Source organism: Aptenodytes patagonicus, chromosome 5, assembly GCF_965638725.1.
Source record: "Aptenodytes patagonicus chromosome 5, bAptPat1.pri.cur, whole genome shotgun sequence".
Lineage (NCBI taxonomy): Eukaryota > Metazoa > Chordata > Aves > Sphenisciformes > Spheniscidae > Aptenodytes > Aptenodytes patagonicus.
Window position 1 is genome coordinate 19,239,612 of NC_134953.1, and position 17,808 is coordinate 19,257,419.

At 46.2% G+C, this 17,808-nt stretch overlaps 2 protein-coding genes across 4 annotated transcripts in view; both read right to left on the minus strand.

Moving 5' to 3' along the window:
* SH3PXD2A (SH3 and PX domains 2A) overlaps nt 1–1,429 on the minus strand; it is a 265,522-nt gene extending 264,093 nt beyond the window's left edge. For all 3 annotated transcript variants that reach the window (XM_076338945.1, XM_076338946.1, XM_076338944.1), the window contains exon 1: nt 1,358–1,429. In XM_076338945.1, the coding sequence (XP_076195060.1) occupies nt 1,358–1,429 (72 nt within the window). The remainder of the gene's footprint in view (nt 1–1,357) is intronic.
* A 12,813-nt stretch (nt 1,430–14,242) lies between these two features.
* The window catches only part of STN1 (STN1 subunit of CST complex), a 48,141-nt gene continuing 44,575 nt past the window's right edge, over nt 14,243–17,808 (minus strand). The window contains exon 11 of the mRNA XM_076338116.1: nt 14,243–16,107. Within this exon, the coding sequence (XP_076194231.1) occupies nt 15,950–16,107 (158 nt within the window). The 3' untranslated portion in view covers nt 14,243–15,949. The remainder of the gene's footprint in view (nt 16,108–17,808) is intronic.

Genomic DNA, 17,808 nt, shown 5'->3' on the forward strand with positions numbered 1-17,808 from the left:
CTGAGAGGACACGAGACCTAAAACTTCCACTCCTGTGCATTGGGCACAAGATGCTTAATTCCACGGTAGATGAGAGCTTCAGCTTTACATCTACAAATCAGCATCTCTCAGCAACATAGTGCCCTCTAGCCTTAAGATGGGTTATAGTTTAAGCCTTAGAGGAAAAAGCTCAGTGATATGAAATACTAATACAAAGCTTTATGTCCGATCTTTGGCCCTATCTTTCAAGGCAACCCATTCAAATACTGACCAGCTCTGAAGAGATCTGGCAGACACGCAATGCCAGGAAACGCAGTATACTCAGATTTCACACCAGACGCAACACCCCCTCAGGCTTTTCCTTGCCAAAGCTGGATGATTTACCTTCTCTATACACAAAATCCAACCTTCTGTGTATTAAAATACAGATTGTATTTTGAGGAGAGAGTTAAAGGATTTGGTGCAACTAAAACCCAGAAACAGCCAGAGAGGGAAGAAAAGATGCCTTCTCTACTTATGTGGATGGGCAAAAGCTACTCAACTGTATGCTGCAAACTCCTGTAGGCAAAGACACTTCCACATGACACCCTGCAACACTGGAGTCTGGGAAAGTTGTTAAAAATCCTCCTCTGATGCTGCGCTATTGGCAGTAAGGTGTGAAAGGAGGAAGGCGAAAGAGAGATGAAAGAGATCCCAAACGCTGAGTCTGCCTTGATAACCATGCAACCCAGCTCCCCCCTCAAAAAAGGTGTTATGGGAGAAAACGAGTAAAGATGCATTCAGCACCTCCGGATCACTGACCCTACGGCAGGAAAGGCTCGCTCCGCTCCCCACCGGGCACTCTCGTGCCGTGGCCAGGATGGAGACAAACCAAGGAGCCGAGAGACCTGTCCCATCCTGTGCTGGATCTTGCTGAGCAAGAAGGAAAGATCCACCTTCAGGAGGGAAGGAAACCTCAAAATTATAACATTTAGGGGGGAAAAAAAAAAAGGAAAGGCAACAGCCAAACAGGGGATGAAAAAGGGCGAGGAAAGAGAGCTGCATTTCCATAGCAAGCTACCCTTCCGCACGCCGCGTGGGTCCCCGCTGCCCCCGGCCGCCCGGAGCCCCGCGGGCGCCTCACCTGCGACCCCGCAGGGGCAAACGGGGCGGGGGCGCCGGCAGCCAGGGCTGCCCGGGGGCGGGTGCCTCGCCCAAGGTCAGGCGGGGGACGGCTCCCCGAGGCAGCGCCTCCCGCCCGGCGGGGCACGCTCCGCGCTCCGGGCACCGCGCCGCGCCCGGCCCCGTCCTGTCGCCCGCACACGTGCGCCGCCCCTCGCAAGCGGGCAGCCCGCCCGGCGGCGGACCGGGGGCTCGGCCGGGCCCCGCCGCCACTCACGTAGTGCTTCGAGGGGTTCCTCCGCTTCTCCACGTCCACCACGTTGGCGTCCAGCACGCTGTAGGAGAGCATCTTCGCGCACCCCGCGGCGGTGCTCCGCCGCTCCCTCCCGACGCTGGCAGCACCCTCCGCCTCGCTGCCCGCCGCGGCGATGCCGGCCGGCCGGCGCGGCGGGCGGGAGGATGCCCCGGTGCCGGCTCCGCCCCGTGCCGCGGCAGCGGCTCCCCCCTCGCGGCGGCGGCCCGGCTCCGCGCCCTGCCCGCTGCCTCAGGCTGCGCGGCCAGTGCGGCGGCAGGGGCGGCGGCAGGGGCAGGGCCCGGCCGCCGGCCCCGCCCCCGGGCGGCCCCGGGGGGCGCCGGCGGGACGGGGCGGGAGGGGACCGGGAGCCACCGCCCCCGTGTGGCGGGGGGCGCGGCCTGCCCTGAGATGGCGGCCGCCCGCGGCCTCCCTCGGGGTGCCCCCTCACACCCCGCGGGGCGGTGGCGAAGGCCGGGGGAGGCCCTCTCCGTCCCGGACCTGCCCCCAACCCCGACCGAGTCCCCACGCTCCGCCTCGGTGCGGGGCTGCTGGGACACCCCGGCCCGGCCTCAGGGAGACCCCGGGGGAAGGGACCGCCCGGGGCAGAGGAAGGCCGGGATGCCTCCGGGGCCCTCCATCCCTGCAGAAAGCGTCCGAAATACCCTCCCCGAGCGGCCGGCCAAGGTCACGCCGGAAACCCTCAAGCGAGCGGGGCTGAGCCTGCAGCCCACCAGGCTCCAGCTGGGAGCTCAAGGCCAGCCCCCGCTTGGGGAGGTCTACACTGCCCTGGCCCGCAGGGCGCAGAAGGTTCAAAGCTGGAGAAAGGTCGCACAGACGCTCTGTCATGTGGGCTTTTAGAGCGATAAACCCATTTCAGCTCTTTGTATATACTTACACAGATAAATCAGCATCATCTTCCCCAGTCACACGTCAAGAAGAGTTTGCCCTAGAAATTTCAGGGTTTTTTTTTCTTTTTTCAATAATGCGTCGTTACTTTGCATATGATTATTTTAAAGTTACATCAGAAATGGGAACTTACGTGTGATCTTCCAGCCCTCAGCTCGTTTCATGACATTCATTAGCTATTCACCAAATTAACTGAAGTCACCAAGATCTCTCATTCCTCTGAAGGCTCTTCAACAGCAGCCCATGCAGATTTTCCAGTAAGCGTCCAAAGTGCTGTGACAGCTCCAGACCTGCAAGCCTAGGAGCGCTGAAAGGTCCCAGCTCCTAGAAAAAAAAAGCCCCATATTTACAGTGAGAATGGTCAATCTCAATGTGATTTCATTATACCCGCTACAGGCACAGTTTCTGAATCACAACTTTTACAAGGGTTATTAGCCCTGCAACAACGATCATGAGAGAGACGCTAGAGTCACAAAACCATAGATAGTTGAGCCTGAAGGCTGATGTTTGAAAGCAGTTAGTTTCAAACCATAGCTGGTTTCCACGAGCAGCTTAAAAAAAGAAGGAAAATGAGGAGCAGCACCATCAGCACACCGCCACCGACTGCTGCCAGGTGGGAACCTGCTGCATAATGCCAGGGAAAGATGCTCTGAGGCAGCTTTCTCCTCCCTCCTCAGCTACTACACACAGTTTACCAAAACTAGTGAACTGACATAAAATGCTAAAATCCCGGCATCCCACCCTAGGATGTGCACAGGCACACATGAGACCAGCTTTTGGTAACGGGGAGGGCGACAGAAGGAAAAAGCTGATGTGCCCACCTCTGTCGTCACTTTTCAGGCTTGCCTTTTCTCCTTCAGAGCACCCTCTTCCCTCCTCCTCTTTGAGGGACTTCCCACCTCTAACCCTCATGCATGACACAAGGCAGCAGAGCAATTATTTACATTAGAGACCTTTACTGTTTAGACTGGCCAAGAAGTCCCTGGTGTGCAGAGCAAACAAAGAAAATTCTTCCTTGAAAATGTAAATATTCAAATAACCCATTGATAAAAATATGCCTGGCGTGGCCAGCCTTTTGGGTCTTGGATGCCTCTTTCCTGTGAGCCGCTATCAATATATATTACACATTCCATCCCCTTCTCCTATCACCCCATCAAAAAAAAAAAAAAAAGGCCCCCCCCATCATTAAAAACACTCAGGGTTTGTTTTAAATCAGCCTTCAAAACATGTCATTGTGAGGTAAAGAGACAAAATACATCATTCTCCAAACACTCTGCGCCATCTTTCCTGACATTCTTACTAACTGGCATCTTTTTACCAGTGGTACTCTCATCTGCTCTTGTAAGGAAGGAGCTGCTGGTTTTGGTCCAACCTGAAACCAGTGCTTTGGGGTTTGTGCTCCCTTGGTGTCTACCCCGTACTTTCACAGCACCTGGTCCACCGTTCACCTTTCCTCTATTCAAGACAACTTGATTCTCCATCGTGCTAGACAACCTTCTCCAGCTGCGAAGCCTGCCCAGCCCTTGTACAGATCCTGGCTCCCCTCCTCCTCCATCGTCTGCCGGTTTTGTGTTCACCGCCACCTTCTGCTCTCCTTGTTTGTTTGCTGCATCCCTCCGTCTAGATAGGAAAAATGCATGTTGCTAGGGGCATGGATTGTTCTTTTAAAATATGTACAACACCCAGTCTAGTGGGAGTCCGATCCCAGACTACTGCAAGACTGGCAGAAAATAACTGAAACCCCTTATTATGCTGCGGGCTTGGGAAAATCTGCTCCTCTCTTAGGCAGCAGCTGGGAAAATGAAGCTGACGGCGCTTTGCAGCCTCGTGCTGGAGAGCCAGGCTCCGGCTGCTGGGACTGAATGAGAGAAAGACTGAGTACACAGCGAAGAGCATGGCAGGCTTGTTGGATGACCGACCCTGCGTGCGGAAGAGCCCGTACCTGACTAGGACCATGAATGCAAAGGCCGAGGCACTGCGAATTTGTAGGAAAATAACTAACTCTAGGGATTTTAATCCTAAATCTCCTAGTATTTACATTTTTTTCTTAAAGTCTCCATTACTGAAGTCCTGTCATTACATGGGAATACCACTGCTATTATTAACAATTTTAATACATATATTAATATCAACAGCTGATTTAATAATTCACCTTTACGGACTCATGCTTCCGATAAAGTTCACCTGAGGAATACCCTGGGAAATTCAGACTTCTGAAGACTGACATAAACCAGCTATTTAAAAAGCTTTTATCTACTCATTTGCTAGGTGGGCATTTGGGCAAAGAAATTTTTTTTCTTTTTTTGGCCAAACAGGTAATCACATTAGCCTCACAGATCTCATACAGCTACAGCCCAGCAACCTAGGCTCTGCTCCAATTACAGCAAAAGCTGATGCGTGACAGAATGTGTGTGTGACGGTCTCAGAGCTGGAGCATGACTTGAGTTTTCATATTTCAAGAGGACTTTGTCATGCTGGCAAATTTTTTGTAAATAAGCATTTGAGTTGTAAATTGAAAACACTTGGATCATGAAATCAGTGAGACAATAAAACAAGGGACAGACTTTTCTGTGCTCCATTAGAGCCATTTCTGATGCCTTTTATTAATTCATGGCATATCACCGGAGATAAGTAAAACCCCCTGAATATTAACCATACTATGGCCTAACAACCCTGTCTGCAGTGGCTCAAGTTGCTGCTAAAGATGACTTTTCTTTCCTGGTTTTGCTTTTCTGTTTGCCAGGGCTGGGCAGCCAGGTCGAACACAGTGTTTTCCTGTCCCACTAGCTAGAAGAGGCTCTAATGGTGCTCAGCACCCTGGGGGGAAGCAAAGTGCCCCATGAGCTCAGCCCCTGGGGGGAAGGGGAGCATTTCGGTGCTGCGCATGACAGATTAGCCACACAACTCATTACTGGCAACTGGAGTTGCATGCATAATCTGCTAGACATGGTACTAGGGATGTGCCCCTTAGGGTTTTTTTGGCTCTGATCTGCAACAGCACAACACAGAGCCTTTGTTACACTCCCATCTCAGCTTCTGTACTTACAAAACCTCAGCTTCTTAAAAGGGCTGCTTTCCATGCGGTCCTTCCACTTCAGGGTTTCGACATACACGTCTTTTGATAGGAGCGACAAGAATAGTAGAGCCTGTCTGGCATTCAAATCTCAAACTCTGAAACACAAAGCACGATGTGATCTTTTTTTCCTATTTTTTAAAAGCCAATTGCATTTCATCTTCTTGGGAGATTACTGCTCTTCAAATGAAATTCACTCCAGAGATAAACAGGCCCAGCTAATGTGGTAGAAGGGGGCCGAAGAAACCAGCTGCAGTCCTGGCAGAGCAGCCCCCTGAGCACAGTGGCGTGCCCCTTCCCGTCCCAGCCTCCTCACCAGAGAGTGCTGCTTTATCTGCCCCTGTGTGCAAGCTCGTATAATGGAGAAACCAAAATAATAATCATTCCCCCTGCTAGCAGTGTACATGCTTTCCCAATGGCATAACAGCTTTTACTTACATTATGAAAGAGCTTCTTCACCCTCTTGACTTAAATTATAGATTACCCTTTTCTTGAGGCAGCTATCTTACAATTTAACCTTTTCATGACTAATATTATTTTTCAGTCCTCTCTCACCTGAGTTGTGGATGAAGGATTTCCAACAGCAGTATGTGCACTGCATGCTCTGTTTAGGGTAGTAGCAGCAAATTGCAGACTGTTTTTCATCCACATACACCTTGTACTTTTCCATTGTTACGAAGGCTTTGTAGAGATCTGTTGACACAGTTAAAAAGAATAAAATAAAGCAAGCCCAAACCACACTTTTCTTTATTTATTATATACATGTCAGGCTTATGTTTGAGACAGCTGAAGTTTATCAAACTGATCACAGGTTTGGATTGGGATTCCCCAGGTTCCTTCCTGGATGCTATCCCTGACTTCAGCCACTCTTGCTGTTCCCAAAATAGCACGTTTTGAGACTGGCTTCTGCTTCATCCTCTGCAAAAAACTTCACAATCCATTATTGAAAATGCAGGCTTATTGCAAATAGAGTCAATCTAGGAAGAAGTAGTCTTTCTTCGCATTTTCTTCCCATGTTTCCTCTAAGTAAATACATGGACACCACCAAGTCCTCCGTATTAACAGATCTAAAATTTCCACCAAGCCCTTTTAAAACTTGAATTTCCTTGTGCACTATTTTTACTCATTCAACCCCTTCTGAAACCACACAGTAATTTTATTTGGCTGCACATCCCCTAGAGAAAGTAGAAGAGTTTATGTGCCAATATCCAAACCAGAAAACATTTGACTGATGGACTGTGAATTATAAAAACATATCAATAAAACCTTATGAAAAGTTAGTCATAGAACTGCAGTTAGACCATAGATGACAAAAGCACAAGCTTGACACTAGAAGGAGAAATCTGAAACATGCAACCTCTACCACTCAGCAGTGGAGTGCATTGATTTTTTTTTTTTTTTTTTTTTTTGAGTTACCTTCATGCAAAAGCAAAGTGGTTTTCCCAGCAGAGAGACTTCTTTAGGAGGAGCACTTTTGGACCTCCTTAGCAGCAATATTATCCCATGGGTAGACACAAAAAGTATTTTTTTCCCCCAGTCATTCCCAGGTTAGACTTTGTAGGGCAGTAGTGGAGATACTTGGAAAACCAAATGCCCTGTAGGATGTTTATTGCTTGGGAAAAGGAATGAGATCATCTCAAACCAGAAAATGTCTCGTGCAAAGTGGAGCTATAGTTTCTCTAGCAGGGCCTGGTGTAGGTATGCTTTTCAGCTTGGAGCAGCGAACACACCATCCACATAATTCCAGGCATTTATTTGGATCCAGGCATGTGTAAGCTATGGCCATGCAGCACCAGGGATGCAACCCTAAAGACCATTTCACTAACGGGAGTCAAGGGCAGCTTCTCCTTCAGGACTGTTTCCATCAGTTAGTAACAGCATCTGGCTAAGTGACAATTACATCGTCCTGAACATTTTGATCCTCAAAGGCATCCTTTGCGGGACAACCAGGGGATCAGGCCCAGCCAGCACAGGTTCATGAGAGGCAGGTCCTGCTTGACCAACCTGATCTCCTTCTATGACCAGGTGACCCAGCTAGTGGGTGAGGGAAAGGCTGTGGATGTGGTCTACCTGGACTTCAGTAAGGCCTTTGACACCGTCTCCCACAGCATTCTCCTAGAGAAGCTGGCGGCTCACGGCTTAGACAGGTGTACTCTGCGCTGGGTCAAAAACTGGCTGGACGGCCGGGCCCAGAGAGTTGTGGTGAATGGAGTTACATCCAGTTGGCGGCCGGTCACGAGCGGTGTTCCCCAGGGATCAGTACTGGGGCCGGTCTTGTTCAATATCTTTATCAATGATCTGGATGAGGGGATCAAGTGCTCCCTCAGTAAGTTTGCAGACGACACCAAGTTGGGCGGGCGTGTTGATCTGCTCAAGGGTAGGAAGGCTCTGCAGAGGGACCTGGACAGGCTGGATCGATGGGCCGAGGCCAACTGTATGAGATTCAACAAGGCCAAGTGCCGGGTCCTGCACTTTGGCCACAACAACCCCATGCAGCGCTACAGGCTTGGGGAAGAGTGGCTGGAAAGCTGCCTGTCGGAAAAGGACCTGGGGGTGCTGGTCGACAGCCGGCTGAACATGAGCCGGCAGTGTGCCCAGGCGGCCAAGAAGGCCAATGGCATCCTGGCCTGTCTCAGAAATAGTGTGGCCAGCAGGAGTAGGGAAGTGATCGTCCCCCTGTACTCGGCACTGGTGAGGCCGCACTTCGAATACTGTGTTCAGTTTTGGGCCCCTCACTACAAGAAGGACGTTGAGGTGCTGGAGCGTGTCCAGAGAAGGGCAACGAGGCTGGTGAAGGGTCTGGAGAACGAGTCTTATGAGGAGCGGCTGAAGGAACTGGGGTTGTTTAGCCTGGAGAAAAGGAGGCTGAGGGGAGACCTCATCGCTCTCTACAACTCCCTGACAGGAGGTTGTAGCGAGGTGGGTGTCGGTCTCTTCTCCCAAGTAACAAGCGATAGGACGAGAGGAAATGGCCTCAAGTTGCGCCAGGGGAGGTTTAGATTGGACGTGAGGAAAAATTTCTTTACTGAAAGAGTGGTTAAACATTGGAAGAGGCCGCCCAGGGAAGTGGTTGAGTCCCCATCCCTGGAGGTATTTAAAAGACGTGTAGATGAGGTGCTTAGGGACATGGTTTAGTGGGCATGGTGGTGTTGGGTCGATGGTTGGAGTCAATGATCTTAGAGGTCTTTTCCAACCTTAATGATTCTATGATTCTATAAGGCATTTTGGTGGCCAGCTCTTACTTCAGCATCTAACTTTGAGCATCCAAGGCGTTGCTCTTTTAGAAAGGACAAAACAGAGGAACTGTTAAAGGATAGCATAAGGAAGGCAGAGGAAGAGCATATAAATATTACTGTGCTCTATATAAATTTTTCCAGCTGTTTATGATAAATGTTCTCCTACTCCATTTTTTCCTGCCCTCATTTCCTCCCCTGCTTTCTAATTGCAGAAAATAAAATAGTACAAGTCCTTGCTTTCATTACATGCAACACCTGCTGCCTGTTCTGAAACAGATGTCTAAAGCATCATTAGGCAATTATTTCTTTAGCCTTTTTCAGTGGGACTAATTTCAAACATCTTTGTGCTAAATCCTCCTCCCTCAGCTTCCTCTGTATTTCTCATCCTTTCCTACGTTAAGAGTTCCAACAAAAACTCCTCTCTGTATCAGTTTGCTCCTGTTATGTTTGTCCTGGATCACTGTACTCACAGAAGGACAAAGAGAGAGACTGTAACTACTTTAAACCAGGAATTAAGTTCAAGAGATTTTATTTGTGAAAAAAAGACAAGGTGAGGGAAGAAAACAATGAGAGAGTGGAGGCAGTAGTTTCAGAACACCAGCTGGCTTGTTACAGCTTTGTTTTGGTTTTTTGTGGACATTACAGCAAAGAAGAGTTTTACATGCACGCAAGGACAACTCCTATGGTCTCAATGTGAATAACTTACATTTTCGCAATAGGAGAAAAACCCAACTCCAAGCAACCTTTTCATTTCCCTACCACGTCCGTACCTGGCCAAAAAAAGCACATCTTAGAATCAGGTAGGCCTGCAGGGCTTGCATGACTCTATTGTTGGGGAAGACATTTGAGGGAACCGATTCCTCCCTCCTATTTCCAAATATCATTGTAATATTTGGATGAGGTCTCCACCCCTGGGAGGATCCATGAACTTTCCAGGTCAATAACGGACTTGGCACATGCTTCATTTAATCACATTGGCTGTTAACGCAGTGACATACATTTGTGATTTCTCTTACCTTGTTCACAGCAGAGGTGGGACAACTTTCCTGTCTGCTTGTTCATCACAGGCTAAGGTGGCAGAGAGCTCCAGTGCTAGCTGGTAGAGAAGGAGCATTCATTTTGCCAATCAATAACAAAAAGCAAGCTAAAACAAGAGCTGTAGGACATGTTGTGCCAGGTTAATTGGCACTGCACCGTTCAGTAGTTCAACACTTGCTGAAAATCGTTCCTTTAGGTTATTTCTTTCACCAGCAAATTCCTGGTTATGTTATGCTGAGGCAATTTTGTTAATCTGGGCTGGTTTCAACTTGTAAATTACTGTGACTAGATTAGTATAGCTTCTATTGCACATTTAAAAGGTATTAGTGGGAATGGGCTGGTGCCATCCCTTACGATCAGTTACTCAACTTTGTACCCTGATGTAGATGCTGTAACTTTACCAGATTTTAACAGTTTGATTTGCAGTTTCCCATCACAAATGTCTGCCTTGGGGTGATCTCTACGAGCAAACTTCAGGAAAAACAGTCCAGTCATTTCTTAAAAGAGCACTGCAGAACAAGTACTTCTTGTGGCAGCTGAAGTTACTGAAGTTACAAAAACAGGTTCCTTGGGACTGTCTCGTGTGTGGTTTCTCTAGTGTTGTATGACTGAGTTTCTTCCTTCCCCTTAATGGAGGCACTAATTTGGGCTTCCCTCTTCTATCAGTGCATCCATTTTCTAAAAATGTGCAAGACCGTAACAGCTCAGCGTCCTTCACCCCTCTTAACTAGCCAACAGATTACAAAGTCACTTGGGGTGGTGGGATGGAAGTTGACAAATGCCCAGACACCCAGCATAATCACGTCAGAGTATAATCACACTTTCTCAGAAAAAAACAGGCTAAAAGGAGACACACTAAGTAGTAGACACACAAACTAGAAGTCCACATCAACCTTACAGATCATGTCTGCAATGAAATCTGCAAGGACGTGGAAGTGGCAGGGAGAGGCAGATGGCTTCTGTCGGGGGCATGACTTGTGCTTGCTCAGGTTTGGGCAAGACACAAGTGTTTTATTTTTTTAATTATATTTATTTTGTACTTGGATACCTGCAAGAAAACCACCACTAGAATCTCTGAGGGTGCTACTGGTTCTTTGGGAGGGTGGGGTGGAAAAAGTGTTGTTTTCCTGAAATAGCAGCTCTTTCCTGCTGCAAACTACATGGGGAAGAAAGCTCAAGAGTAAAGTGGATTATATCTGCCTCTTCTCATGCCTAGACAAGGAGTGAAGCACAGCCTGCTGGAATTGGAACGAGTTGTGAACAGTGCCAGGTCAGGTAAGCAGGGGGATTATACTGAAACGTTCAATTGCCAGATGCTGACAAGGATATTTGAGTTAAGAAAGAAAAAGGGAACAAAATAGAGAGGAAGGAGGTTTGACCAGGATCCGTGGTGCAGAGATGAGCCATAAGACTGTGAATGAAATGAAGGGCCCGAGAAATGACAGTTAGAGAGAGTGGAGAGCAGAAATAGATGGAATAAATTAAGGGGGAAAGCCTCTGTGCCTGACGGGGTATATTGCTGGGAATGAAACCCAAGATCCCCAACTCGGTATTTCCCTGCTGCCAACAAACATCCACAAAAATGTTTCTGTAATGCTGGGGCTCCTGGAGTATGGTAACCAATTATTATAACTATTCTTTTATCTCTGCGCTGAACTTTTGTTTGCTCGCTAGCCTGTAGGGTTGGGGCAGGAGGGCTGGAGACTGTGCTGAAAGACGGCAATAAAGAACGCAGCACCGCACTGACAGGAAGTTTCAAAATTCAGGTTGCCCATGGGATCTGAACTTGCTCTCTTCCCTTTTAGAGGTAAGTATAAAGACACAAATCTTTGCTAGGCACATCTTTTCCCCACAGGATCGGCTTACTTCCAAAGTAAACCAAACTGCATTTCTTTGACAAGCAGATTTTCAGTACTTTGTCTCATAATTCTCCATGTGGCTCCATGCCTCATTGGCTGCTCATTGATGAATTCTCATTTTGAATAATGAATTAGCAACTCCTTATTATTTATGGTGTTCATCACTGGAATACGCACGTATGGACAGATTCACAAAAGTAACAGCTTTCAGTCATGTAGCGAATCTTTAAATTTTTCATTTATTACTTTGAAAGAAAAGCTTCATTTCCCAGGTAGCTTCTGTAAAATACATACCCTCATGGGTACAAATTTACAATCCAAAGATTTGAGAACGAGAACACTCAGAACTCATTTATCTGGATTTCTATTTTTAAGAAGTCATAAGAGGGAACAGGATTCCAGGAAAAATATTTAGTACAAATAAAAACAGGGAGACCATTATTGCCTCATAGGACCTGGAGAGCAAAAAGACAAGACAGGCAAAACAATACGTGTGGAAAGAGAGGCAGAGAAAGATAAAGCTATTAGCAAAAGTGGGGCTTGGACTAGAACTAAGTCCCACTCCAGCATCTATCCATTCATCCACTCCCACAGATTTCTTCTCTAACAGCTCTCACCAACAGATCTCAAGAGCTTTTAAGACTAACATTAAGAAAAATAGAGGCTTATGCCCTACACAGGGAGCTGTATTATCCCCAATTTACAAAAGAGGGAAACTGAGCCATGAAGCAACCTCATCTCTTCTCTCACCTAAGCAGATGGCGGGCACTGAAGGTGGAGTTGTTCCTTCGTTTCCTCACCAGAAAAGCAATCACCTTACATTTTGCTAGAATAGAATATTAAAAGTCCGTGGTAATTTTTGTTCTCAGATGCTACATTTCTATGGAAACATACCTTTTTAAGGTAACATAAAAATGCTGACTGCTTTTAAAAACTCCATTTTACTTACCTGCCTTTTACTGCCATAACTGTTTCTATGGAAACTGGAACTGGCCATGAAGCAGTCCTACAACATGAATTCTCACTTGTCAGTTTTACATTAAAGTGCCACCTTCAAAGTCCTTTAATAAACCAGTAATAATTGTGTTGCCTAACAAGTTTTCAAATTAAACAAAACAAGAAAGCATGCTTTCACTGAATGCACAATATTTTGGAGGTGTGGTCTAAGTCTAAGAATTTTAACAGTGTGCATGATACGACTCTCTTGGTTAAGGATATGATCTTGAAACAGAGAGACAGTTTATTAGCAGTAAAAGCCCTAGTGTGTGTAGTTAGACTTACATAAAGGTGACTTATACCAATATGGGTATGTCTAGACTGCTGTCACAGAAGCATACTGTAGAGATACTGAGTAAATGGGTAAATCAACCTACAGTGAGCTCTGTGCTCCCACAGCTAGCTGGGGTACTTCTGTGCAGGCATATGCATATGGTATTCCCTGTAGGTACAAGAGGGAATGCACTCAGAGTAAGTGTTAGTCCGTGTTGGGTGGCTACTGTGGAAAAAATAAAGCATGCAAGCTTAAGGCACAACTATTCCGTACAGTTATTCAGAATTAGAATCTGTGTAACTTAAATCTAGGCTCCTCCATTAGTTTTACTTTAACCTCTCACTCTTGCAAAAACTGTAGGCTCTCTTGTGTTCGTTCATATTTCCCTGAGTTAACTCAAGTGAGAAAAATCCTTTTTTCCTGTTCTTGGAGAGCAATCTCCAACAGAATGCACCCCCAATCACAAGAGTCCAGCATCGCCAGTAAGGACCAGCTTTAAAACTTCCAAGGGCAGGTTCTTTCCAGAGTCACTTATCTGTCTTTCCTGAGATGAATTCTTCCCACCTCATCTCTGACACTTCACAGTTGATCAGTGCTTTTAAATTGCAACAGGGGCAGAACAGAGAGGGAAGATACTTTGTGTCTGCATCAACCTCCAATGCATAGAAAATAGGTGGCCAGAGGTTTTAGGCAGACTTTACACACAGAAACGCATCTAAAACACAGAAAGTGCAGCATCAAAGTTGGAGGCGACAGAACACATTAGATGCTGCGTGTATGACTATAGAAGCTGCAGAGGACAAAGATGTAATCCTATTTTGGTACGAACTTACTTTAAAGAGACCCTAAAGAGCAATACGATCTCCAGACTATCTTTTCCTCCAAGATTCAGCTGTGCAGTGCTCCTCCCAAAACTCACCCAGCCCACACACTTGGCTGACACCCTCAGGAGAACCACAGTCTTTCTCTCTTCTAACCTAAGAGAGGAGATCACCTTTCCCACTGAGCTAGCAGAGTTCTTTTAACCCTTTCCCAGTAAAATCATATTCTGCTAATATAGAACTTTTCAAGAAAATGGCCAAGTCAGTCTCTTAAATTAGATGCCATGCTCTTCCATATGGTCCAAAACACCACATACTTTCCTTAAAATATCCTCAAACTCATGCCAAGTAGGCGACTTCTCCATAATCAAGCAGTAACATATGGTTAACTCCTGAAGTAAGTCTGAATTTAGGAATCGATACTCCAAACTACTTCTTCCATAGATAGCCTTTGTTTTTAAGCATCACTTCAAACTGATCAGTAATCACAGCAGGAATCTGAGAAGCAAATCTCCCCTGTGGCCAACCAGACCTTTTTGTGGGCATAAATTAAAATTGCAATTCCCCTCAGTACCACTTCACTCAGAATCTGGACTTCTTTCCCTGCTTTCCAGAGATGTTTGGGGTGGGGGTGGGGGGCTGGGGGGAGAGACGACTTTTACAATTCTTTCTTCATCTTCTTATTTTCTTCTGCACAGGTACATCCTTTCAGCACCTGTTCAGGCCCATATTAAGATCTGACTAGAAGGTATCCAATTCAGAGCAACAACACTAGGAGTAGGGCAGCCTGCAGGGAAACCAACTATTGAGCCCTGCAACAAGTAAGGAATTTACAGCAAAAGAATGATTCATACATAGTTTTCCACTATGGACAAACGCACCATCTCTTTAAGGCCAGAGTTTTTGACAAGCCTCTGAATGCAAATGCCAAATATTTTGTCATGCCTTTCTCTTAGCCTATATCTCACTGCAGCCGGGGCTTGGAATGAGGCATGTAATATAACAACAAACCAGAGGCCTGGCACACATGGGGCTACTCACTGGCTTTCCTCATGCATATGGTTTATTTTTCCCTGCTGTATCAATCCTTATAGGGCTTTACCACCACATCTGCCTCCCGGGAGTCTGCTATTTCAACTGTTACAGGGAAGGTGCAGAGGATAGAGGAAGGGTACATTCAACCCTTTCTACTCTTTTCCAGTTAAAGGTCTCACCTCCACACCATTAATTAAACAGATTAATTAAACAGACAAGCCCCTGCAGCAGCAAGTCCTCTCTAAGGATAAATACTGAACAGCTCCGGGCTTTGAACTGTGGCACATAACAAGAGTTCTGATTATTCCAGATAAAACGTCTTGCACGGTAACCTTCTTTAGGCCAATGTTATTTCATCAATGTCTTGCGCTCCTCTGCAAGCACCGATATGGATAGTATTCTTCCCCAGAGGTGACAAGGAATAGAAGACACAAAAGGCAACAGGGACATGAAGATTACAGTGGGTCTTGCTAGCATTCATATTTTCTTTTCCAAAGCATCTGATTTATGGTTTACCATTTATGATGTAGGAAGCAATTTAAAAATAAACAGCAAAACAGTGGCTGATTTTGAGAATTCTGGTCTGAACAGAATCTGCAACAACATGCATCACTAGCGCACACGGTAGCCAGGGGAATCCAGACATGCTTGATAAGCAGTGGGCAAGGTTGCAGGATGGGGAAGGGATGCAGGATCCCATTCCTGAATATTACTTTTCAGAGAAAGATGAGGACTGCTTTAGTAGTGGGAAAACTGTGCACATTCAGTAATACATATTTACAGGCATGGGTACACCAACACTGCCAGGAAGGACAGGCAAATCTTTTGATTGTTTGCTTGCATGTCCTTTCTCTAGCTATTATGAAGTATACATAAAAAGAAAGATCCACAGCTATTACCATATGGAAAGATCACAGGATCATTCTTTAAGCCAGAAAAACGAGTCCTGACATGACCACTGCTGTAAACAGCGCTCTTCAGCAGTGACTTTTCTTTAGGGCTCACTGGATGTAAATGTGAGAACGGCCATGTCACATCTTACTGCAGGGAAAGAGCCCAACTTCTTTATCAGCTCCCTTGCTGTATTAGGATGTCCAGAATCAGTTTGATGCAACTTTCACTAGGAATAGCGAGGAAGTCAGCAAGAACATTAAAACAACTATTTGAACAATTTCTCTAGAGCTGGACCAAAACAACATTTGGAGAATCAGAATGCTCTTTTTTTCCCCCATGTAGATCAGACCAGATAATAGCAGCTTTACAGGGTCACTCAACCCCTCCTTCTTCCCTCCTTTATCCTGAATGGACCAGAATGAATGTATCGTATCTTCTCTCTTTAAAACGCCATATAATATCCTTCCATAGTGCTGACAACATCACTGTTACTCTCCAGCAGTTCCAAGACACGGTGCATCACCACTTCAGCCAGAGAGGGGTTGTAGCTCTGCCGAACACAGCTCAGGACATGAAGGAAATGGCAGCCTTTTTCAGCATCTGCAGAAAAAAAGGAAAATGCAGCCAGGCATGGAGGAAAGACTTGGTCTAACTGCCTCTTTCTAACTGTTATAATCCAGATTAGTCATGAAAAAACCACAGCTATCAGAGAGGAAGAATGCCCTAGGTACTAAAGCATGGATGCATGTATTCAGAGGGAAGAGATCCAGTCTGTGCCTACAGTTCTCCAATTACCAACTGTTTCCACTGACTTTTCTGGAAGTGTCAGGGTTGTAACACTAGTAATGAAGGTGAAAGATAATCAGTCTTGCAAACTCTAATATACAGGGCTCATCCAGTACAACCTGATGATGAGGTTAATAACTTAAGGGTACCTCCACTGTCCACCTATACAAGCCATCCAGTTTCTGCAAATGCAGAAGAAACCAAATGAAAATCCTTTTGCTCATACCCAACTTCAAAAACGTCTAGAACAGAAGGAAGGTCCGTGGCCAGGACTTGTAACTGCTTGCCCAATGCTGGCATCTTGTGGAAAAACTGCTACAGTGCAACTTTCATTCACCTAGCAATGCAATCCCATCCCTGCACTTCAGACTACTCAGACAATTACGGGAGTAGAAAGTCACAGAACTTCAGTATCAAATTTTATCTCGTTTAAGAGGAATGAACCCTGAAAATGTACAAGAGAACAGAAATGTAAAAATAATCCCCTTTCCTAGAAGGCAAGCCAGAGATAAAGGTTCTTAACGGCTGCAGTATTGCATGCAGCTACTGTGTGCCTGGTGGAGCCATCATTTGGGGCCCAGCTGTCCCAGTCAACATTTCCTCCAACAGACCCTGTAAACTCACTAATCATCAGTGCTGCAGGCTCCCGGTCTCCCCAAGCATTGAACTTCATAACAGATTTCTTTCTCCTCTGGGGCTAACAATGGAAAACTAGCATAAACGAGACATCAGCACAAACAACTTTCCTCCTCCTCAGCTCACGTGATGTTAAGGTAAGTTTGATAAGGGTACTGAGAAATTGCCATGGGCCAGGGAGGTCCCTGTATTTTGTTGTTGCTGCCTTTGTTTTTATTTTTGCCAATCTCTACTCTAGAATCAGCTGAGCCCCAGAACTGCCTTAGAAGCTGCTGAGAAAAGTCACTGGTAGATAGGAGGCAATGCTAAGTACTGGTAAATAAACAGTTCAGCCTAATTCCTATTAGGCTGTGAATCAGGCAAAGATATTTCTTTACAAGTCAGTGATCCAGCATGGCAAAAGATCTTTGTGGCTGGTAGCCAAAAATGCGTCGACCACCCTAGAACAATGCCTCTACCTGGTCATAGTGACTGTTGTTGCAAACAAAGTGGGTAGCTGCATGCTGCATTAGTCATAGGTTTGTCATAAGAGGGTCAAAGTGCCCATCCCTGATCTACAGTAACTTAGGTTATGTCTCAATGAATTAGATTAGTGACTCAAGTGTTACCCAACAGTACAATACATACTTTCCTCCTAGATGCTGGTAGAAAATGGCATTTTGGGGTAGCTGCAGGTGTGTATAATCATTAAGTAACCCAGAAACACTCCTAGTCTATGGCCCAACTTTGAGGGAATACATTCTTTGCAGTGGAGTGATGCTGTCCCTCTTTCATTGACATACTGGCTTCTAGCTTTTGTCCACCAGCTGAGGTAAGACATGCTGTGATTAACTGTCTCACCTGACTACCAGTATCACGGAGGACAGAGTTATAGAACAG